Source organism: Taudactylus pleione, unplaced genomic scaffold (assembly GCF_031769625.1).
Source record: "Taudactylus pleione unplaced genomic scaffold, aTauple2 ptg000128l, whole genome shotgun sequence".
Taxonomy (NCBI): Eukaryota; Metazoa; Chordata; class Amphibia; order Anura; family Myobatrachidae; genus Taudactylus; species Taudactylus pleione.
In genome coordinates this window covers 13,285,869-13,310,641 of record NW_028284530.1, presented here as the reverse complement: position 1 = coordinate 13,310,641, position 24,773 = coordinate 13,285,869, and the positions used below count along the sequence as shown (strand labels likewise).

General features: G+C 46.7%; 1 protein-coding gene across 2 annotated transcripts in view; it reads right to left on the bottom strand.

Annotated features, from left to right (window-relative positions):
- RANGAP1 (Ran GTPase activating protein 1) overlaps window positions 1-24,773 on the bottom strand; it is an 88,019-nt gene that overhangs the window by 20,101 nt on the left and 43,145 nt on the right. For both annotated transcript variants that reach the window (XM_088472745.1, XM_088472744.1), the window contains exons 6-11: window positions 20,567-20,701; window positions 20,318-20,476; window positions 20,072-20,185; window positions 14,462-14,561; window positions 8,124-8,208; window positions 4,528-4,699 (exon numbers count right to left, since the gene is read on the bottom strand). In XM_088472745.1, coding sequence (XP_088328871.1) covers window positions 4,528-4,699; window positions 8,124-8,208; window positions 14,462-14,561; window positions 20,072-20,185; window positions 20,318-20,476; window positions 20,567-20,701 — 765 coding nt within the window. The remainder of the gene's footprint in view (window positions 1-4,527; window positions 4,700-8,123; window positions 8,209-14,461; window positions 14,562-20,071; window positions 20,186-20,317; window positions 20,477-20,566; window positions 20,702-24,773) is intronic.

The following is a 24,773-nucleotide window of genomic DNA, read 5'->3' as shown; positions in this document are numbered from 1 at the left end:
CCCAGAAATGGTCAGATAGGACCCCATTTTTTTAAAATGGAGGGTCCCTGGGACCCACATATTTTTGCACTCAGCGCGATCACTGCACAGCCTAAGGGCAACTCAGTTTTGCTATCAAGTCCAAGACAGGAGCAGGAGAGGAGAGAAGGGAGACAGGTACACTGAAGAATCAAACAGAGAAGGAAACAAGTGACCAAGAGAAGAAACCCATAAATGCTAGGCGAGTCATGGCGAATGCTCTGTAGACCCTAAGGACTTCGAAGAAAGCGAGTTAACAAAGGCAAGCTTTACCATAACTTTTCTTTTCTTCTTCAGGGTCCATAGGGTTCTACAAGGAGACAATGGGGCTGTCCCAAAGCAGTTAAAGGGCGGGAACGCTCCTGAGCTGATAGGAGAACCCTACGCCCGAAGGAAGCATCCTGAGAGGCAAATGTATCAAAAGCATAAAAGAAAGGTGTGGACAAAAGACCTAGTGGCCACATTGCATAGCTGTTCAGGGGCCATGCCGGGCTGCCCACGAGGGACCCACAGAGCAAGAATAATAAGCAGATACTGTAGACGGCACAGGAAGGCCAGACTGCGTATAAGCCTGTGAGATAGTCATGTGAATCCATCTGGCCTGAGTCAGTTTGTTAGCTGGCCATCCCTTCTTGAGGAATCCATATAGGACGAAGAGGGAGTCCGATATTCTGATAGTGGTACAGTTCACGTAGATCTTCAGAGCACAGACCACATCCAAAGAGGCCTCACCTGCCGAGAGGTCTGGTTTTTGAAAGGCCGGAACCACAATATCCTCATTTAGGTGGAAACGAGAAACCACCTTGGGAAGGAAGCCAGGGCATGTTCTAAAAACAGCCCTGTCCCAATAAAAGATTAAAAGGGGGAGCGACAAAGCGGCGGTGAAGAATCTCTGGGAAGCTGGCCAACAGCAAGAGGTTGTCTAAGTACAGGAGTAGTAAGACATTGACGACGAAGGTAGGCCGCCATAACTGCCATGAGTTTGGTAAAGACCCGAAGGGCCGTTGAGAAGCCAAACGGTAGAGCTTGAAATTGGTAATGCTGCTGCAGGGTAGCAAACGGGAGATGTTGTTGATGAGAAGCTGCTATAGGTACATGTAGGTAAGCATCCTGAATGTCCAGAGACACCATAAAATTCCCAGGCTCCATAGCTAGGATAAGAGAGTGGAGGGTTTCCATACAAAACCTGGGCACCCTGATAAACGTGTTCAGAGATTTGAGGTTGAGGATTGGCCGATGACCCGTTGGGCTTCTGAACCAGGAAAAGGGTAGAAGAATACATTGCCTCGTTGAGAGGGAAGGTACCGGAATTATTTCTGCTGAATTCAGTGAGGACCGAATAGCATTTTGGCGCAGCAGGGCCTTGCTTGAATCCGATGGAGGTCATGTGCAAAAGAACTGCTGGAAGGATAGGGCATATCCGTGGAAGACTACTTCTCTTAACCAGGCGTCTGATGTGGTCTGACGCCAAAACTGGGCGAATTGAAGAAGTCGGCCTCCAACCATGGGAGCCCCCAGGGAGAGGTCCGTCCCGTCAGGCTGTAGGCTTGTTCTCAGACTTAGAAGGTGGACATCTAGTAGCCCAGGCCTGTTTGGCCCTAGGTTTGGAGGCCTTGGCTGATGCCTGCTGCCGTGGAAAGGACTGAACCTTGGCTTTTTCTTGAGGACGAAAGGATAACGTCAGAGGCTTATTATATGCAGAGAGCAGGAACGCCGTCTTGAAAGCTGCCAAAGTATCACAATTTTATCTAATTATGGACCAAATAGGATATCTCCAGAATAAGGAAGAGACTTCAGAGCCCTTTTTGAGTCTGAATCTGCTTTACAGGAACGGAGTAAAACAATACGGCGGGCCACTACTGAAGTGGCACATATCCTGGAGGCCAGGAGAGCCGTATCCATAGCTGCCTCTCCCAAGTGGGAGGCTGCATCTCTAATGTGAGATATGTAGGATAGTTGTTCCCTTGAATCATCATGGGGAAATGTCTCTTCTAGGGCCTCTAGCCAACTCTCAATGACTTTTGCCACCCAGGTTGTAGCCCTAGCAGGACGAGTAATAGCTCCTGTAAGAAAGTATAGATGGATTTGTGACAAGCTTCTATACGTCTATCTGTAGTCTCCTTCAAGGAGGTTGCAGTATGGATGGGTAAGTTGGCATTCTTAACCAGAAGTGTTACATGAGAATCCACTGCTGGGGGAACTTCCCATTTAGTGCAATCAGTAGCTGGAAGAGGGTAAAAGGAACTTAAATGTTTTGGAATTTGAAACCTTTTACTGGGCATATTACATGTTCATGTGATCAGATAGCTGGTCGGAGTGAGGGAACTCGACCTTTTGTCATTTAAAAAGTGGCTGTATTTTCTTAGAAAAGGGTTCTTCCTCTTCTATTTGTAAAACAAGAGATATGGTAAGAACTTACCTTTGTTATCTCTGTTTCTACGAAGTCCATACGGTCCACAGGGTTGACCTTGGGGTATAGCTGGATCTGGATCCACAGGCACCACGCAGTTAAAGCTATTGCTGCTCCCAGGATGCACTTGGGTCCATCCTCCTCTATACAGTGCAGACACATGAACCTTCAGAGAGGCAAGACGTAAGCCTAGGTCCAAACCCGACTGAAGAAAAGCCAAAATCCTAGAAACCCGAAACACTTGAGGATCATAGTTTCTGGACTCACACCACTTAAAGTAAGTGTGCCACTCTCTGTGATAAATCCGTGTGGAAGCCGGCTTGCGTGCCCCAAGCATGGTACTGATAACAGAGCTTGAGAAGGACCCACGAGGCTGTCTCAAGAGCCACGCCGTCAAAGACAGCCGACCCAGATCCGGGTAAAGGCAGGGACCTTGAGACAACAGGTCCCGACACTGAGGAAGAAGGTAAAGATGGAGAGGCTCCGCAGATCGGAGTACCAAGGAGGTCTAGGCCACGCAGGAGCCACCAGCAGAAGCGTGCCGCTGTCCTGCTTGAATTTCTGCAGTACCCGAGGCAGCAGGGATATTGGAGGAAATGAATACGCCAGTTGAAACGTCCATTTCACCGACAGAGCGTCTACCAGACTTGCGCCTGCGTCTCTTGTCCTTGACCCGTACACGGGCAACTTGTGATTGTGACGGGAGGCCATCAGGTCCAGCTCTGGCAGCCCCCATCTGTCCACGAGTGCCCGAAATACGTCTGGGTGAAGCGACCATTCCCCGGGATGCACGTCGCGACGGCTGCGGAAGTCCGCCTCCCAATTGAGGACTCCGGGAATGAAGACTGCTGAGATTGCTGGAATGTGGCACTCCGCCGAAGCCTGGATGCGAGATACCTCTGACATCGCAGCACGACTGCGAGTTCCTCCCTGGTGGTTGATGTATGCCACCGTGGTGGCATTGTCTGATTGAACCTGTGCACGGCCCGCAGCTCCAGAATGTTGATGGGGAGAACCGCTTCTTCCGCAGTCCAACGGCCCTGAAGTCACAACGAGCCCGTCACTGCCCCCCAACCCTGGAGACTGTTGTGAGCAGAACCCAGTCTGCGATCCAAAAGGGGAGCCCCTCGACGAGATGAGCTGTCTGAAGCCACCAAGCTAGAGACAGCCGAACCTCCGGGGACAACACCAGCATCTGAGACCGGTTCCGGTGAGGTAACCCGTTCCATTCAGATAGAATCAGCCCCTGCAGGGGCCTGGAATGGAACTGGGCAAATTCCACCATGTCGAATGCCGACACCATGGACCCCAGAACTCTCATTGCAGAGTGAACAGATACTAGGCAACTGCTCAGGCATCTGTGTATCCGCAGCTGCAGGGAGGAGACCTTTTCCGGAGTCAGGAAGATCCTTTGTTGACGAAAATCTAGCAGGGCTCCCAAATGAATCATCCGCTGTGATGGAATCAGGGAGGGCTTTTTCCAATTTATCAACCACCCGTGCGCTTGCAGACAAACGATCGTCAGGTGGAGATGTTAAAGCAGTACCTCCGGAGAGCTCGCCAGCAAAAGGTGGTCGTCTAGATATGGAAGCAGTCGTACATTCTGGCTCCGAAGGTGGGCGGCCATGACCCCCATCACTTTGGTTAAAACCCTTGGTGCCGTAGACCCCCTTCAATCCTTGTGCACTCTTTATTCTTTTAACTCACATTATACTTTTCAATCAATGCATGGGTGGCCTTGCCCTGATGACAAATAAACCTAATTTCCTAATCATGTATTGCTTGAGAGGCCACATAGCCCTTTTGGTCGATGACACCATTGTTGAACATTGCGGGAGCTTTTGCCTCTCTTGCCAAATGGTCTGAATCAGAGGTCAAGTCCTACATTGCTACTTAGCCATTTAGTCTTTCGTATTTTGGGACAAAATATTCTTACCTCCTAAGCAATATTGCTAAATTTACAATGCTCAATGATCCGTGCAGGCATTCTTAGTTTTCCTGCCAGTAGATGGGATCAACAATCATCCCAATAAAAGTGACTTGATAAACTACACTTATACACTATAATCACATTCTGGTGAAGTCATAGGTATAATTACATGTTGAGGAATTTTCTTCGCTTTCTCCTCATTATGTTCATCTTCCTCTGGCTCTTCTCCTCCCTCCTCTTCATCATCATCATCTTCATCCTCCTCACCATCTTCGTCCTCACCGTCGTCATCCTCATCATCGTCGTCGTCATCATCATCATCCTCATCACCTTCATCATCACTATAACAAATATGCCATTTTCAATCTTTAAATTACAAGTTTAGCAAGATTCCTTGAAAGCACAGTTACAACAATGTAGTCAAATTAAACATACATGGATTTTAGAGATTGTACACAAGCATATTAGCCATGGTTCTGCATAGCCTTCTGCTGCATTAACATAATAGGATTTTTGGTCAACTGACCTTTGAATCCTTTTCTCCTAAGCAGGCTGGGGAACACTGGACAATGGGATTGTAGGTTGGGGCTGGAGCTGGCACTTAACAAAACTGTAGCTTTAAATCCTAAGCTCCTCCCCCCTGCAATCCCACAATTCCAGTACTTCTTTAAAAGAGTCCGGAGAGGAGTAGCAGGAACCCTGTGAAACTGTTTAGAACAACCAAACAAACCAGTAGGGAAAAGACCTTTCAAGAACACCTCGCACGACTGAACATGAGGGATGGAACGCAGTGTTCCCCAGCCTGCTTAAGAGAAAAGGATTCAACGGTAAGTTGACCAAAATTCCTATTTTCTCTTGCAACAAAGCTGGGGGACACTGGACCATGGGACGTTTAAAAGCCGCCCCCAGGGGAGAGAACGCTCAGGAAGCCTGAGCAGAGAACTGTAAGCCCCAAGTGGATACAGCCGGAGGCAAAAAAAATCCTGAAACGTAAAAATGCGCAAACATGCGGACTGGGGACCAGATAGCAGCACGACGGACCTGTGCTTCTGAAGTCCCACGTCGCGCTGCCCAAAAGATCGCCGCCACCCTAGCGGAAGGCACTGACACCCGGTCTGGTGTCGGTCAACCCACATCAGAATAGGCTTGAGTAATGACCGAGCTGATCCAACGAGCAAGGGTCTGCAGAGTAGCCGGCCAACCATGTTCCTACGCATCATAAAGAAGCTGAAGAGAACAGTGCGGCGTACCAAAGAAGACGCGTCCAAGGAAATCTGCAGAGCTCAACCCAACCAGCAGAGATAGATCATCCCAGTCCCGGGGATTCTCCAAAGGAGGAAGAACCGGAAGGACAACATTCGAATCCAGTGTCGGCTGGAACCGCACAGTCTTCATGGAAAACGATCAAGGGCGGCTTGAAAACCCTAAACGGAACTATGCCGAGGGTAGGCAATAGCCATAAGGAAGACCAGCTTCCAAGCAACTAACTGAAGGTCCATTGAAGGCAATGACTCCCATGAAGCCTGCGTGAGAACAGAGAAGACTAGAATCCTCAGCTCCACCTGCGGATGAAGCGGTGGTGAATATGCAGCATACTGTGTATTAACGGTTTGGACACTTGGAAGAATAGCCAAACGCAGCTGGAAAGAAAATGACAGGGCCAAAGCCTGTAACGTCACGAGACAAAGTCGGCAGCCACCCTCCAAACCCTTCAGAAAGAAGGCCTAGTCATGCGAGAGGCGAAAACTTGTAATTGTTACACCAAAAGAGGTAGAGATTCCAAACCCAGATAGTGTAAGGAACAATCCGGTAACAAATGCGTATGCGAAGAGAAGAGCCATAGGGACCTTCAAGCCAAACTAGAAGTAGCTGACAACCCAGAAGCTACCTGTATCTCATCTTGCCTGTCCTCCCACACAGAGCTTGCAGCTCATGACCTACCAATGCAGAAGGGAATCCCAGGGCGAATCACTGTGAAGCCCCATGACGAAGATGGCAGCAGTAGTGACCCCAGCTCACGCCACCCATGTCAGGGCACGCCAAGGCTGGATAACGACCCCAGAACCTATCAAATCAGACTGGAGACAATCGTCCAAGGTCTACCTAGCAGATCCCCACTGAATGTTGAGGTGTGCCCAGGAAGGGGCGTGTGGTGACTCTAAACGCTACCGCAGTGACTATCGTGGTAGGTTCTTCCCTGTGGAAACTCAAGCCGCTGGAAGCAACTGCGTGTGGAACAGAGCCCTCCGAATGCGGCATCTTCTAAGCCTCCCTGATGAGACAGGAGATGCACCGAAGGGAAATTAATGACTTTCCGTCGCCAACGCTTGGACAGACCCAGAGCCTTGGGAATACAGAACTAAATCGCCTACAGAGTGGTGCACAGCAGCAATGAGGCGGAAAATACAGCAGGTCCAATTCCTTCGGAACAGAGCAAGTCTGCACAAGGCCTTTCCTTTGTGAAAATGCTATTGGGGCCCTGGGAGGAAGAAGACGCCTCCACCTGCGCCTCACACAGCAGAAAATTCCTGCAAAAAACACACCAAAATAGAGGAACCTGACGTAAATTATAGTGCCGCACGGAGCCAGAGCGGGACATACCTTGGCTAGGAACTTAAAGCTATAATGGGAAAAAAAAGCTACAGTACATGTTACAAAGGCAGCTAAAAGAAAAAGAACAAGGGTACTTAGCCTTCCTGGAGACCAACACCGCAGCTGCCTGGGAGAACATGTGTGCTGTGCAAAGCAGGCGAATGTAACAGTCCCGGCTGAGGGATGACTCATCCACATATTCCCTGCTGTTCCCGTTGACTGTACCGCTGGAAGCTCCGCCCGCCCCAATCTCCCGGGACACTGAGTACTTCCTCGTGTTAGGGGAAAACGCTGGTTATGCCCAGCTGACCGGGCAGTCTGTGGCTTGCACGCTCCTCTTGCATCTGTGTGAGGGCAACTGCTGCCAAACAAACCCGGCAAAATGTAATGTGCAGGGGAGGCCGGCAGCTACAGGCTCCACCTCCCTATACCGTGGCTGTACTCACAAGTGCTACTCCCCTGCCTGGGGAAAGCACTTGATAAGTTCCAACAGAGCTGCCTGTGAAGTATGCGCTCCCGCAATGGAGGCGCCCTCATCAGACCTGGCAAGATGGTGGCGCCATCCAGGAAAGTACTGCCATCGAGCTCCCACTGAAAGGGTAAGAGGCGCCACTGTCGAAGGGTCCAGACGGTTTCTCCTAGAGACCGAATCGCTCAGTGGGAGTGCGCGCCGGCAGGACCTGCCGCAGCTGCATATCGGCGAGCTGTGCCACAGATTCCGCAGCCGCTCGCACTTACACTGTACAGCTCCTAAACTAGAAACAAAAAAATGTAAAGTTTACAAATAAAACCAAAATAATAGCTACATAAAAAGGCTGCATGGCACCCCATCTAAAACGTGCCTTACTCCTCAGGCACTTAACGAAGACTGGAATTTCAGGGGGGAGGCTCTTAGGATTTCAAGCTACAGTTTTATTAAGTGCCAGCACCAGCCCTAACCGACAATCCCATGATCCAGTGTTCCCCAGCCTTGCTGCAAGATAAATATGAGCTATCACAGCTGCTACCATGTAAGCAGCTGCGAAAGCTACTGCATGCTCTGCTGAATCAGGCCCTCTATACTCCATGATAATCCAGTATCCCCCAATGGATGAAAGGAGAAAAACAGTTTTAGGACAGTAAATGCTTTCTGGCATTATAACAAAAATTAAAAGTGAGACAATATATTGTTACCTAAGTGATCCCAGAACTGGGGCCATGCTGAAGCCATCCAAAATTTCATGAATGTGTTCGCAACCTTCCTCACCAAGACAGTTTCCTGCAACATAAGACATACACAGACCCACAATGCTGACATGAACAAAATATAACCTGGTCCAAAATTATACACACTTCGAACGGTATCCAATTAGCCCCGAACATTGTTCTGGCGCTAATTGATCCCCGCGATCGGCGAAAAAACAAGAGATATGGTAAGAACTTACCTTTGTTATCTCTGTTTCTACGAAGTCCATAGGGTCCACAGGGTTGACCTTGGGGTATAGGTTGGGAACCAAATCCGGGCACCACGCAGTTAAAGCTTTTAGCTCCCAGGATGCACTGGGTCCACTCTCCCTATAACCCCACCCCCAAGCCAGAGGCACCTCAGTTTGTAAGTAGCCAAAGGCCGGAGGAGGAGAGAAAAAGAGAGAGAAAACTGGAACACTCAATAACCATACTCACCGAAATGGGAGACGGAAAACCGGTGACCAGCCACACAGCCCATATGAAGCCAGGTGCGTCAGGGCGGGCGCCCTGTGGACCCTATGGACTTCGTAGAAACAGAGATAACAAAGGTAAGTTCTTACCATATCTCTTGTTTTCTACTTCAGGGTCCATAGGGGGTCCACAGGGTTGACCTTGGGGATGTCCCAAAGCAGTTCAACCAAGGGTGGGGACGCTCCTGTGCTGAGAGGAGAATCCGTCGCCAAAAAGGAAGCATCCTGAGAGGCAAAGGAAACCAATGCCTAGAACCTTAAAAAGGTGTGGACAGAAGACCACGTGGCCACCTAGTAAGGCAAAACAGCCGAGGCGCCACAGCGAGCCGCACACGAGGGTCACATGGCCCGAGAAAAAACAAGCATCAACAACAGGAAGGCCTACCCATGGGTAGGCCCCTGAGGAAGACCTACGAGGCCATCCAAGTCAACATTTGGTTATAGGCCGGCCATCCTTTCCTGTGAAAACCAGAAATCTCAGACCACCAATAAGGAGTCCGATTTCCGTAAGGAACCTGAACGGATCACATAAATCCAAAGAGGCCAGACCACAGTCAATGAGGCCACACCAGCCGAGAGGACTGGGGACAGAATGGCCGTACCATAAGTTCCAGAATAATATGGAACCTGAAAACCACTAAGAAGAAACACAGGGCGAGAGCAACTCCCACCCTGACATGATGCCCTCCAGAAGAGGGAGCTACATGAGAACGCTCCCAATTCAGACACTCTCCTGGTTGATATAAACACCCTGAGAGAAAGAGAGAGCCTAAGCAATAGACCATGTAATGGCTATCACAACCAGCGGTTCCATTGACTGTCCCCGGAGGTAACGAAGAACCACTACTTACTCCCAAGGAGTCCCTAGGGAGGACAAATGGAGGCATAATCAAGAAAACACTCCAAAGGATGAACTGGATACCAGAGTGAAGCAATTCCATATCTTAACCATACTGACAGTGTAGAGATCCGCACTGTCAGGAAGACCAGGCCAAGTGTGAAACCCAAGCCAGCCGGAAGGAATGCCAGAATATCTGGAAATCCTGGACACCGGAGGATTGTATCGACAGGTACAATACCATAAGATTTATGGCTGCCACAGTTTGTGGTAGGTCCCAGCAAAAGCTGATCCATGTGCTCTAATCATTCCAACGATGACAAAGCCAGGGAAGCCGTAAGACCACTGTAAGGACACAGTCAAAGACAAACGACCCAGGTCCAAGGCAAAACCAAGGACCCTGAGACAACAGGTCCGGGCAGTGAAGCATCAGGGATGGAGTATCGATGTAGAGACTCCGAAGATCCAAGTACCCCTGACATCTGGGGCAATCAGGAGCCACCAGCAGGAAAGCATCTCCGTCTCGATTGAAAACACTTCCAAAGACCTCGAGGAAGAAGGGAGACCGGAGAACACAGGTACACAAAGTGGAAGGACCACTTCACCGACAAAGAGTCGCTGAAGTTTGCTTCAGAATCCCCAGAGCTGAACTGTAACACCCTAGTGTGATAAAGTCAGAAGGCCATGAGGGTCACCTCAGGGGGGCCCCCCCTGCTCACCAGGAGATGAAACCTCTCTTGGGGAAGAGACTAGCCCCCGGGATGCACGTCGTGACGGCTGAGGACTCCCACTTCCCAATGGAGAGCTCCTGAAATGAACGCTGCCGAGATGGTCGGGAGGAGACCCTCGGACTATGTCCGAATATGTGACATACCTGTCATTGCCACCCAACGAACAGTGTTGCTAAAAAGGAAGCCACTGTCCTGACCCTGTCGGACTGAACCTTTTCAGGTTCACCGGGAAACAAGAGTTATGCCAGAGTAAGTTAATTGACAGGGTGGAATCGACAGACGTCCAACTGCACTGAAAAGGATTCGGTCCAGACACTGTCCCTAGCAAAGAAAACCCTGGACGAGATGGCCATAGCCACCCGGACAGGGACCGACTTGCCTCCGGAGAGAGCATCATCGTTTGAACAGTTATCCGACAGAAAAAACTCATTCCATCTGGAGATGAGCCAATTATGGAAAGGCCTGGAATGGAACTGAGCCCATTCCACCATGCATCCCAGAGTGTAAAGACATCTGTCGACTGCGCAGACAACCATGTACTCCTAATGGAAGAGAGGAGATTCCGTCTTACGCCAGAAGAATTCTCAGATTCTGAGAATCCAGCAGGGATCCTAGATGAAGAATACCCAGAGAGGGATGCAGGGAGGACTTTTTCCCCGTTGATTAAACGTCTGCACCCTGAAGAAGCCACAGTCATCCTGACCTGGCCGTAAAGTACCCCGGTGATCCCGCTAAGAGCAGGAGGCCGTCCAGGTACAGGAGCATTGGGATATACTGAACAGAAGAACTGTCAGAAAATCCAAAACGCTGGTAAACCCCTGTGGGGCTGAGGACAGTCCCAACAGGCAGAGCCCGAAAAATTGTAAGTGTTGCTGTGATACAGCAAACCTCAGCCCATGCTGAGGAAAGGTCTCTGTAAGTACCCGTAGGCACGCGTCCTGTATATCCAGTGATACCTTAAAGTCCCCAGGTTCCAAACATCGTATGATGGAGCATAGGGATTTCCTCCTGAGCCCAGGTAGCTTTAGGAACTGGTTCAGGGAATTGAGACAGAGAACAGGCCAAAGAGGACCATTCAGCCACCGCACCAGAAAGAAAACAGAACAACCAGTCCCTCACTGAGATAGTGGGGATGGCCCAATTAGCTCCGCTTACCGCAACAACTGCATAGCTTTCTGGATCTGTAAGGCCCTTGTAAAGAGGGCGTACCCTCCTACCCACGTAGCCGCGGCAACTTGACACTAATACCGGGCGAACTGAGAAAATCGGTATCTCCCAGTTGTAGGCCTGTCCCGTCAGACTGAAGAGATATCCGTAGGTTCAGAAGCAGGATCGGCTGGCAGTCCAGGCCTGCTCGGTACTGGATATGTCGGCCCTTGTAGATGCCGACAGTCTACGAAGAAACAGACCTTTAGGCTGACCGAGAGGACAAAAAAGACTTAACAGACTTAGTCTGAGGCCTTGTAGTGTGCATAGCTGAAAGCGGTAAACTTGTCGTTAGTAATACTGCCAATGTTACTACAATCTTGTCAAGGTCAGGACCAAACAATATCAACCCTAAAGATGGTATCTGCACCTCTGCATTCTCAGAGCGCAGCCATAGGGTATTACGGAGGATACAGTCGCAGCCGGAACTCTGAAAGTTAGGAGACTGGTATCCAATATAGGCATGTCCACCTATGACAACTGCATATATTACATGAGCGACCAAATACATTTGAACCCCCGACGTGTTGGAGGGGAAAAAACGTTACAAATGCATCAACCCAATATGCAATAGTATTAACCAACCATGCTATAGCCATGGTAGGATGGGTAACAACTCCCGAAAGCAAGTATACTGATTTCAGGCAGAGTTACCACCTACGGATCCGAAGAATCCGACCACGCAGGAATGGGAGGCGTAGTAACGTCTGTAATCAGACGAGTAACACGCCCATCCCCCCCAGGAGGGGCTCGTGATGCCCTCAGGGAATTTGGGACAGGAGGCCAAACACTGTTGTAACACCTCCTATCTGGCAACAGCCAGAGTCCCGCTATGCGATCCACCCGCTAGTCAGCAACAGGTAACCCGAAGGCACGCAATACTGAGGGTGTATGATACAGGTGCAGGTCAACATTCACTCTAACCAGAATGGACCTGCTACCAGCCCTAAAGCAGGGATAATAATACCTGAAATAGGCTTCCCCCCGTGTAAGAGGGAAAGAGCCCCGAACAGTACCCAGTTCACGGCAGAGCCAACTGGGAAGTAACCACAGGGCGTCAACCACGCCAATTAGCGTTTCGTAGAAAACGACATCCACCCAGGGTGGCTGTTGTGGTAATCCCTGCAAGGGGAATGACAGACTATTGTGGCACCAGGGGGAATTCATATACTGCAAAAAACCCCTGCAGGGAGCGGTAGTCTGTGTCACAGGGGAAGAGTGCAAGAAGCTGCGAGATACCCTGAGATGAAAAGGGCAGTATGGTGAAGTAACCCCAAGTGAGGTACAACAATGGGGCCCGCCCGGCGATCCGCAATTGAGAGGATCCCGAGAAAACAAACCGCCCAAGGGGGTCGTGAAAGAGGCCGGCACCAGATGACGCCACATACAGAACCCTTTATGAGTCAAATCCTCCGCACTAACACCTGCAGCACATGACTTGCAGGATAGTAAAAATGGGTGCAGTATAACGCTCTATCTCCTGGTCAGACATATCTGACCCATCTTGGCGGAAATATTAAGCAGCACTATACTGGTCCTGACTGATGCCAAAAATAGCTGCAGGGACCCATTTTCAGCGTATGCAACACACAGTTCCATCTAAAATATGGCAACGTGCAGCACGCAACAGTATGTGACAAACCACACAAATATTAACAAGTATATAAATGTGAGGTCTCAGAACCACCCTAAGTACAGCTGTATTAGGGCAGATAAAGAAAAGGGATAGATATACACTGACAGGTGAGAGAATAAAGTACAGTCAGCACTAGCATAAGTCACATACAATGCAGATATATACATATATACATAAACATGTCATATAATATACTGCACTATTACACTGCATTCAACTGCCCAGATTCAGTGTCTGGGAAGGCTACAGCGCTGTGTACACTGACCTGATGGTGAGGTACGCAGGGGGACTGGACTCACTGCCATCCTGAGAGATTTCTGCTGCACCACAGAGATAAAATGGCCGCTGGAGACCTCAGAGGAAGCGTGGCCCGCGGAGGAAGCAGCTCAGCGACGCCAGACTATGGATACTGAAAGGCGCGCTGAGCTGAGGGGAGGAGCCGCTGTAACAGGGAAGGCTGCCTCCCCTGGCCGGCTATTAACCCCCGGGACGCCGGCTCCCTGCACCGATCGTTAAGTCCCTGGTGGTCTAGTGGACACACGGGGTATGGGGGGCCCGCCGCCACTGCCGGCGCCTCCGGTCTGTCCCCTGAGACCGGAGGCACAGGACTGCATTTGAAATGCGCGGATCACCGCAAGCGGTGATCCGCGACCTTACCTGCTCCCCGTGGATCCGGCAGCAGTCCTGGGCGCCCGCAGAGTCCGGCTAGTACAGACTCTGGGGTCCCGCTGAGATCCCCAGATCTGTACTGGCGTCTCAGCGCCAGCGGGGTGACGGAGCGGCAGCTTAGACGTCCTATGGACAGTCCGACGCTGCCGCTCTGAAGAGTCCAAAGTCCATGAAAAAACTTTGTCCCTAAAAAAATAAAATAAGCTTAGGGGCTGCTAATCAGCTCCCCCTGCGCTAACGGTGACCCGACTCCGGCCGGGCACCAACTTAAACTGAGGTGCCTCTGGCTTGGGGGTGGGGTTATAGGGAGAGTGGACCCAGTGCATCCTGGGAGCTAAAAGCTTTAACTGCGTGGTGCCCGGATTTGGTTCCCAACCTATACCCCAAGGTCAACCCTGTGGACCCCCTATGGACCCTGAAGTAGAAACAGGGATTATTCGCAGATAATCCCAGATATTTTTTTTCACCCTATACTATTATTTCGGTCGATATAATAGAATAGTTTTCCCAAAAACACATAGGTGCCGTGATAAGCTCGCGCACCTATGTGTTTTCGCTTTTTTTCAGGTGAAAAAACGGCAATTATCGTGGATTCTTTTTCGGGACACATCAGGTCACGGAAAAAAAACCCTGATAAGTGTCGGCATCAGGGCAACTTCGGAGCTAATTGGATAGCCCCGGGTGAGGTAATTTACCGCGACTAATTGGATACCCTCCACAGCCTCCAAGCTCACCATTTAATTCCAATTTTTCTAGCTCGGATTTGTCTTCCACTGATTCTGCTAATGCAAGAGCTGCATCACGCTTAATTTCACAGAAGGAGAGATTAAGTTCCTACCATAGGAAACAAAGACAATTGGATTAATGATCATAAAATGTATGACTTCAAACATCAAATGTGGATACGTTTAAAATACACTGATCAATCATAATATTAAAACCACCTGCCTAATATTCTGTAGGTCTCCCTCGTGCTGCCAAAACAGCTCTATCCCATCAAGGCATGGACTCCAAAAGACGTCTGAAGGTGTCCTATGGTATCTGGCACCAAGAAGTTAGCAGCGGAAACCTTTAAGTTGCGAGGTTGGGCCTCCATGGCTCAGACGCCTGTCTGATGTGTGACATTATCACACAGGAGACTGGAAGTTGTGCGGCTGTGGCATGGAGTTTGCACATGGGGTGAGATTGTATATAAGGTATGACCTTTTCATTATATATTTTATCCTTGAAGAAAGATGTAATAGTCTGAAACGTTGGAATAAAGTTTTAGATGCTGTTCGGCTTGTTGTGAAAAATCCCCTTGGGAGGGATGCTACAATACTGTGTCAGCTTGTATTACCCCTGGATGTGCACCCGGGTGCCTGCTCTGAATAGAGGGAGTGCCGGTCTAATACTGTGGATAGATATATCTATATCTCCACATATATCTATCTATCTATATCTATCTGTATATCTATATATCTATCTGTATATCTATATCTCCACATCTATCTATCTATCTATCTATCAATAATCGGCACTCCTCCTTCCTGAGCAAACCTTCCTGGATGCCCTCCTCAATGGATGAATACAAACAATATTCATCAAAGCAGGCGGAACTCTCAGAATAAACAATTAGCGGAGGACCCTAGAGGGGATTGGGACCTTCACTAATTGTTATTTATACTGAGAGTGCAGTCTGCTTTGATCTATATAAAGGACCGGCACTCCAAAATAACACAGCACGCTCCGGTGCTAATCCAATATTAAATATACGTAATACAGACAACAGGGATAGCACTCAAGAGTCTCCAATGAATTAACAACAAAATGCACAAGTGGTAGCCAACGTTTCAGAGCTCTTAGCTCTTTTATCAAGACTCTGAGTGCTATCCTCATTGCGTTGTCTGTAATATTATATTAAATATATATATATATATATATATATATATATTTTTTTTTTTTTCCCCAAAATCCGGCACTCAGTGTAATAAAACGTATACTTGCCCGGGTGCCCTCCTCACTAACTGGAAATCCCAGACACACTGTAAAATACAAGTCCCACTGGCAGCACTCCGGAATGACACACTGGAAGCACTTAGCTGTAAGTAGCAACGTTTCAGCGCGATTTTATTGAGCGCTTTTATCAAGCTTATACATGTATAAGCTTGATAAAAGCGCTCAATAAAGGCGCTGAAACGTTGCTACTTACAGCTAAGTGCTTCCAGTGTGTCATTCCGGAGTGCCGCCAGTGGGACTTGTGTATGTATGTATATATGTGTATATATATATATATATATGTGTATATATATATATATATATATATATATATATATATATATATATATATATATATATATATATGTAGTCAGGGCTGTTCCAGTACCAGAATACTCTAGGAACAGACTATACATGAAGGCCTGAACCAACCACAGAGCAGTCGGCCAGGAGCATTCTTGCGGTCCAAATAAGTAAGGGGCTCTTAGCAGGGGAAGGGTTAGATAGTAGGAAGTCCCTAACGAGTTGAGATCCAACAGGGCAGAAATAGGAGGCTTCACCAAGAGAGATCAGAGACTACCACACCTTGCAGAGGGGCTCAGATAGCTGGATAACCCATTCTGGAAATAGATAGATAAGAGGGCAACGTGAATCCTGCAGCGAGCCCAGGTGAAACCAGCGTCCACCTCGTCTGGAAGAAACAACCAGACCCCTGCTATAAGCCAAACGACAGACAACTTCCAAAGGGGATGGAAGTGTGCAGTCGTTACCAGCTTCCCGGCACGAAATATAGCAGGAAAAACAAAAGGGGATAACCTAGCACTTAAAAATCAAGCAATAGCCACACCGAGAGTGCCAGAACCCTAAGGATCTCTTCAGAAGAGCAAACCTACAGGCAAGAGACGCACCCTACTCAGTGAGGCTAGAATACTAGGAGGGCTTTCATGAAGGTGCCTTAGAGAAGACGGAAGTCCGTGTCTAGAAGGCCGTGGACCATCAGGAATACACAAGCTTGAATATCCAAAGAAAAGAATAGGAGAAACAGCACCTGTCTTAAAAGGGAACCAAGGGTCATGAAAAACATCACTGAACAGAAAAACATAACAAGGCCTCCTGCGTGGCAGTCCAGACTGTACCAGAATCCCAACAGATTCTAGTGGAATAGCGTCGTAATCCTCTAGTCCAGCCTAAGAGATGAATCAGGAAGGCCCCCAAACAAGCTTCAGCGATCGTGAAGCAGTACTGCGAACATATCTCGCGCTCTAAAGAGTGATAACCGTTCCGACATCTGACAGAAAAGGTGAATTATATAATTATTCCTGTCAGATAATGACTGCCCCCTCCAAGATGGAGGAAAAATGCTCCTAGCAGAGGAGTCACAAAAGAGGGATACAACTTTTCAGAAGACAAACTCAAACCAGTAGCTCCAACTGGGTGACGAAGCCTCAACCAACACTCACACCTATCCGTGACATCATCTCTGGTAACGAAGGCAGGGTGATACGAACAACCCCAGTGGACGCAGACAACATATCTCTCCGGAGGGAGGAATAAAGCTGTGTTGGAAACCATGGACCCACAAGCCAGGAAAAATCTAAGATGTAGGGTCAACGGGCGTGAGCGGGTACCAGATATGTTCAAATGACTGCAAGGACAGCGGCTGTGTTGGAATTATGGACCCACACTCGAAAAAAACTCTAAAAGGTGTAGAGTCCACTGACATAAAAAGGTACCATATACCGGCAGATGACTGCTAGGACATAAGCTAGGGTGCAATGTGAGCTATGCGTTATCCGGAGCAACTGCCAAGGCATTGGAGGAGTAAACCCACTTACCTGTGAGTGATGTGAAGCCCCCTGGTTATCTCGTAGAATTTCACTGACCTTCCCAATCTCTCAGCAACCATATAAAACAAAATCCTAATTATTAATAAAGAAGGGCTAGAGACATCCACATGTGCACCGGCTCTTCTCTGGCACATTTCTAAAACTGGGGCTGATTGGGCATAGGAGCCAGTCACACTTCTAAATAATTCAAAGTGCCAGACTCTACCACAGTATATACCCCATGGTCTATGCTCCAGTGTCCCCTAGTGGATGAAGGAGAAAATAGGATTTTGGTACTTACTGATAAATCCCTTTCTCCGATTTCACAGGAGACACTGGAGCATAGACAATGGGGTATAGACGGTGGTACAGTAGAGCCTGTCACTTTAAATAATTTATGTGAATGGCTACTCCCCCTCTATGTCCCATCAGCCCCAGATAAGATACTGAGACCAAGAGGAGGCAGAGGACAACAGGAAGACGAGGAGAATGAGAAGTCCAGAGGACGGAAAAAGACCGACTGAAGGAGAACAGAGTGACCCACTGCAGGGAACACATGCAGTCACACAACAATATCATGCAGAGGAAAAACTGCAGTCCAAATAGAAATTGATGAACCAAAAATAAGATGGCAGGTAAGCAGCACTGGGTGGGCGTCCAGTGTCCCCTGGGGAATCAGAGAAAAGGATTTATCGGTAAGTACCAAAATCCTATTTTCTCCTTCATCCACTAGAGGACATTGGAGCATAGACAATGGGGATGTCCCAAAGCTAACCTCCCAGGTGGGAAGCGCTGAGAAACTCGCCGATTTAGCGGCCAACCGAAACAGGAACCAACACACACAGATAAAGGGACCACAAACAAGAGCGGAGGAGCAACGCCGCAGAGCACAGGAAAGAATCAGAACTCCGCGCAGGACAGCCGCAGATAATTCCAAAAACTCCCAGCCTAAGACAAAAGGAAACAGGAGAAACAGCGACTCTAGTCGCCAACCACGAATGAGCTTCCGCAGAGCACCGTAATTTTAACAGAAATAGACCAGCCCTGATCCCTGGAAACAGGGAGAACCAATAAGAGTTGACAGGGAAACAACTCGAGAAAACCTACTCTGACAACAGAATCCCAACATAGCCGGGCAGTAAAAGTTATATAGAGAAATATATATATATATACACACACAGCTATATATGTTCAGCTGAACTGGTCCCAGAATACTCTGGCAACAGAGTATACATGAAGGTCAGAGCCAACTACAAAACAGTCGGCCAGGATAATTCTTGCGGTCCATATAAGGAGGGGGTTCCAACAAGCGAAAGGGTTGGATCATAGGAAGTCCCCAATGAGTTGAGATTCCCCAGGGCAAAAGCGGAGGCTACACTAAGAGATCGGAGACTACAAAATCCCGCAGATGTTTAGATAGCAGGAAAATAGCATCCACCTCACCTGGAAGAAACAACCAAACCCTCGGTATCTGCCAATGACAGACAACTTCCAAAAGTGATGGAAGCGTGCAGTCGGTAACAGCTTCCTGGTACAAAACATAGTAGGAAAAACAACGGGGATAACAGTGCCTGAAAATCACGGAAGCCACAGCCCTACCAAGAGTGCAAGAAAGCTAAGGAGCTAGCCTACAGGCAAGAGACACTGGCAGTCCCCAATACAGGGAGCACCCAACTCAGAGAGGCTAGAACACTAGGAGGGCTTTCATGAAGGTGCCTTTAATAAAACAGGAGTCGGTCTCTAGAAGGATAGAATATATTATATAATTTGCTATCGGCTCTCTCGGGCTCATTTCTAAAACTGGAACTTATGGGGCATAGAGGGGGAGGAACCAGTTGCACTTCCAAATTGTGTCAGCCTCTACTCTACCACTGTCTATGCTCCAGTGTCCCCTAGTGGATGAAGGAGAAATACTAATAAAGGATAAATGTCAATTCCAGCCTTGATCAGGCTTTACATGTAATGAAGTGGATTTGAAATAGCAGATAGATATTTTATCCCTCTCCCTCTATACTGTCTCTAACAGCTCTCTACTCTATATCTCTCTTATTCCATATGTAATCGTTGTCTATGTAATCTTTGTGCAATATCTTTCTAAAATAACTACCTTGCTCTAATTCAGCTCTCTTTAATCTACCATCTCTCTAATCTACTTCCATGTGTAAACTGACTCTCAATAATCTTCCGCTAATATCTATCTTTAATCACTGAGGAATCTCTCTCTGTAATTTCCATCTCTCTAATATTTCTGTAATCTCTCTGTGTAATCACTCTAATCTCGCTCATCTATCTCATATGTATCTTGAAATAATTAGAATAGTACACATACATTTTGCCAGGCTAAGAAATAGTTTGACCAAGTGAAGAATTTAATTGTAATCGCTATACTGTATTTTAGGAAAGTGGCTACAAAAACTAATGGCAGCCAATGTTACAAGCAGGGCAAAGTGTGAACATGGCTTATAGATTTAAAACATTTTGAGTGTGTTTTAAGCATATCGGGATGAGAATAAAAATAACAATATGTGGCACTTTACATACCTTTAGCTTATGTAAACCCTCTTTAAGGGCCCCGGCAATGGCAAATGCTCCCTTAGAACGCACCAAACAGTCACCAAAATTGATATGTTCCACTTGCCTTAGGGTCTTCAGTGCCTGTGTGGAGGAAAAAAAAAAAGTTTACTATATAGTGAAAAACAAAAGAAAATTCCTAAAACAAGTGATAGCCAAAACACAAAACAAAAATGACACAGGCAATGTACATATGAGGACAAGAAAGACCATTACCTCAGCCATAGCAATGCCTCCTTTATCTGTAAACGTATTATCATTAAGGTTGATGACCTTTAGCAATGGATTGACTTTAAAAGCTTCTGCCAATGCAGAGATTCCAGAATAATTAATACCGTTCTGAGGCATGTGTACTTCCTCCAAGGTTCCAATTAACTAGAAAAAGAAATCAAATGCAGGTATGTAGAACTACAGAATACTCAATCCCATGAGAAACTGCTGTCTTAAAAACCTAAACAAGCATACCCGAAATGCCTCTGCCAAAGCTGTAGCCCCGTCATTCTCTAAGCGATTTCTCCCAGCCACAAACACTTTGAGAGCCAGAGGTTTGCCAAGTGAACTGGACTTTTTGTGGCACTCTGTCAGAGCCGCTGCCAGAATCTGAAAGAAGAAAAGGAAATGAGATTGGTGCAGCTAGACATGAATACAATGCTTACTGAAGTGCATAAAAAGTGAACTATTACTTATATGCATACTGTATATAATTTATCCAAACAGAGCCAACCAGCTAACGTTAGTGAGCAAACACCAACAAGTCTACCATGTCCATTTGGTACTGTGAATACAACTAAAATTCCTAAAGCTGTTCAATCAAATCAACCAAATGATCATTAGCAATGCAATATACTGTAGATACATTCCTGGAATTAATTAAAAGAAAGAACCTGGCGCTAATACTATAATAAATAAAAAGTAAATTGATATGAAATATAATAATTCAAGCAGCAAAGACTCAGTGTGCTTGTGGTTGCACACAAACACACACCAATAGACCAGGTGTTCCACAATGGTAACAGAAAAGTTACCCTTGCGGTACTTAATAAAAGTAAGAACTAGTATAGAAAATGTCACAAGTTTCAAAATATAAAACACATTTATTATCATATGTACATTAAAATATGTTTTTCATCTACCGGTCAACAAACAGCAAGTTTAACAGTAAAATAGAACTTATAGAGCAATCTCTCAATAATATGGAAAATAATTAATATGTTTGAAGAAACAATATAAACTCGGGATCCAAATATTAATAATAAAATTGTAGGAGGTGGATATATATAAAAAACAAAAACATTAATAGCAAATGATCACTGTGCCCACACTAAAAATCACGAGGCAATGGTGAAAAGTGTTCTTCTCTTTGCATGATAACGAAAGTTTTTCAGTCTGCGTGGATAAATGTTGCAATCAATTGAAGACAAATGTCCGATATAAATCTCCAAGCAGTTCAAAATAGAGACAATAAGTAATATTAGGTTTCCTCTTTGCATGATCCCCTTGTTCCCTCTAGACTGGTTGAGGTAAAAAGGTCCGGGGGAGGGGAGTGTCTTTACTCTTAGACAGGGGATTCTCCAAGCTCGTACCTGTCCAGGTTAGAGTGTCCTCAATGGCCAGCAATGTATCTCTGCCTCCACCCTACTGTGAGGATCCCGTCTGGCAATAACAGGTAAATGTCAGTGTCCGGGGAGCACCCGGCAACAGCAGCATACGTGTGGGTAACACAGATTTGATCCTAGGGTCCACAGATAACCTCTTTCTGTTGTCATAGATAAATTCCTACCTTTTTTTAAGTGACATTTTTTTCCACTCTAATTTCAGTGGCATGAAGGCCTGGAAGCAAACCCCAAGAAAATGAGATCCTGACATCCTCACTTGAGGATTGTGCTACTTCCTTTGGAGGACGAGGAGTCCCTGATATTCTCCTTTAGTATTTAACATCCCAACTAAGACAAACAATAGCTTGCCACGCTCTGAGATGGAAAGACCTGGAAACTATTTCCATGTAAAGTTCACTTTCCAGGCTTGGCACGGTAAAGATGTGGGCCTGACATGGTTCGATGAAGAAGCTGCAGAGACTCATCAGGTAGAAGCTTGGTATAGCTTACGGTCGTTAAAGGTCTACGGTAGGAGAGCTTCTGCTGGAGCAGTGAACTGGGACTCACATGAAGGAAGCTGGCATTGGACGGTTATAATTTACAGAGAAAAAGAGAATCCCTTTTATTAGGTGTACTAAGATTCTCAAATGACACTATGTATAAAAACTATTTTTATTGGATATACATTAAAAAACAAGTATTTAATGTCTATATATAGTAAGAGTACTAATGTCCTACTGCATTTGTTATATATGAAAATAAATATTTTTTAGTTTTTATAAAAAATTGTATGACCTTAAATAAGGTAATAAAGTGAAATATAATATTAAAAATTATATAGAAATATAGGGGCATATTCAATTCCAGGCGAAAAGTTCTGTACTTTTCGCATGCTGGACTTTTCGCCTACATCGCTGGTTTTCAATGTGAAAAAGTATCGCGCGCGTGCCCGCTTTTCCGCATATTCAATTAGAAATTGGCGATAAGGGGACCCGGCGAAACTCTAACATGCGAAAAGTACTGTCAGATATGGGGAAATCAGCCTGACACCCCCCAAATGATGCACTGACATTGGGGATCACTCTAGAACCCCAGAATAGCCCTGCTGAAGGTATTTGGGGTACTTAAATGCTCTCAATAGCTGCTAATTAGCTACTTTGCACAAGTGGTGAAGAACAGCATTTAGCAGTTTTCTGGTGCAAAATAAGTAGTCCCAGCAAATTTGGGATACCTGAAAATGGGTCCTAGCATATTTCTAAGTTGCTAAAGTGAACTTTTAAAAATCGTTAAAAATACACCTTCCGAAAGCACCTCCAAACTTAAAAATACCTGGGACATAGTTGGGGACCCCCATGGAGTCTATTTCACTAGTTTTTAAGTTTGTCCCACAACTTTGGACTTTTTCACCCCCAAAATGAAAGTACCTTTTTTGGGTGATCTAAATAATTTTTTTTAACGGTTTACCTTTGGGGGACTGTCCCAAGGGTGCAGGGGATTTCCGCAGCTTTGCACCCCAAGACCCCAATTCTGCACTTTTTCCGGACACCTATTCATAGGCAAAACCTTTTCGCAGGTCCCATTGCATTGAGTTTCCGCACCGGCGAAAAGTCTTTGGAACTTTTCGTATGCCGAAATGACATAACTCATGATACTTTTCTGCAGAAACAGACTTTTCGCACCTAATTGAATACGGCCTATAGAGTGATAAAGAAAATACATAATATTTGTGAATAAAGCAAATTAAAACCAAGGCTGTGTGCTGTCTTTATGTACAATCTTGTCACTGTGTTTCCAAGATGTGTCTATTATTTTAAAACTTTATACATTTACTGCAGGGATATTTAAGATACAAATGTGTCAGAAAATTCTATTTTTCAAACAGTCAGCCAGAAATGTATCAATCCAGATCTGGATGTACTTATTCAATCCAGGCTATATGCTCGCATATTATGAGATCTATATAAAATAACAAATCCTCATCACCACAAGCCTTAGGATACATGTTTATATATATATATATATATATATATATATATATATATATATTATAGATATGTTGATACTTTTATTCTACAAATCAATCATCAGGATAATTCATCCTTTATAAGCATAATATATAGTCATTAACAATAGCACTTTATGAGGGCTGTATTCATAGATTTACTTGTTCTATTAATTATTCCCATCTGTTTAACACAGACAGTTGATGGTTAAGTTAATTGTGGGTTACTTAATCATTTATTTAGCACACAAGCGTTTAGGCTATAAAGATAGCAGTTCTCCGTAGCAGAGACTAAGGCCCTCATTCAGAGCCGTACGCTCTGAGCAGAGCGCACGCTCTGAATGAGGGCCGGCCTCCATGAAAATGGAGCGTCCTCCTTGACGCTTGTATAGCTGTGGGTCACCACCCACAGGCTATACGAGCGTGCAGTTTGATGGCCGCGATGGTCTTGATCATCGCGACCATCGAAACTGCGAGCCGAAGCCTGCGGTTGAGGTTTTCAACCGCAAGCTCCGGAGTGAGTTTGGCTCTATCAGAGCCAAAATCACTCCCACTGACATCACTAGTGATGTCAGTGGGCCGGCTTCTGACGGGAGGCGTTCCCGTGGGAACGCCCCCGTCAGGGAGGCACGCCCCCGGCACGCCTACCAAAGGGGGCGTGCTGTCAATCAACATCGACAGCACGCCCCCTTTGATCAGACACAACGAGCGAAGGACTTTCATTCGCTCGTCGCGTCTGGCGCATGCGCACGACGGAGCTCCCTCCGTCGTGCGCATGCTCAGTCCAGAACATCGACCCACTTGCGAGCGGACAGCCGCTTGCGAGTGGGTCTGAATCAGGCCCTAAATGTCCAATTTTGTGTGTGCATACATACACTTATCCTGCTGCCAGGGAAAGTGATATTGATGTAGCCCCCTGTATATTAATCAAAAACACAGAGAACAGCATAATGGACCTTTTTCAGAGTCTCTCGCAAGCTCCCGCTCGCTCACTCTGAGCGATGGTCACAACTGGGCATGCGTATTATTCGTAGTGCGCATGCGCAAACTAGCAGCTGCGATGTAGAAGCGAGAG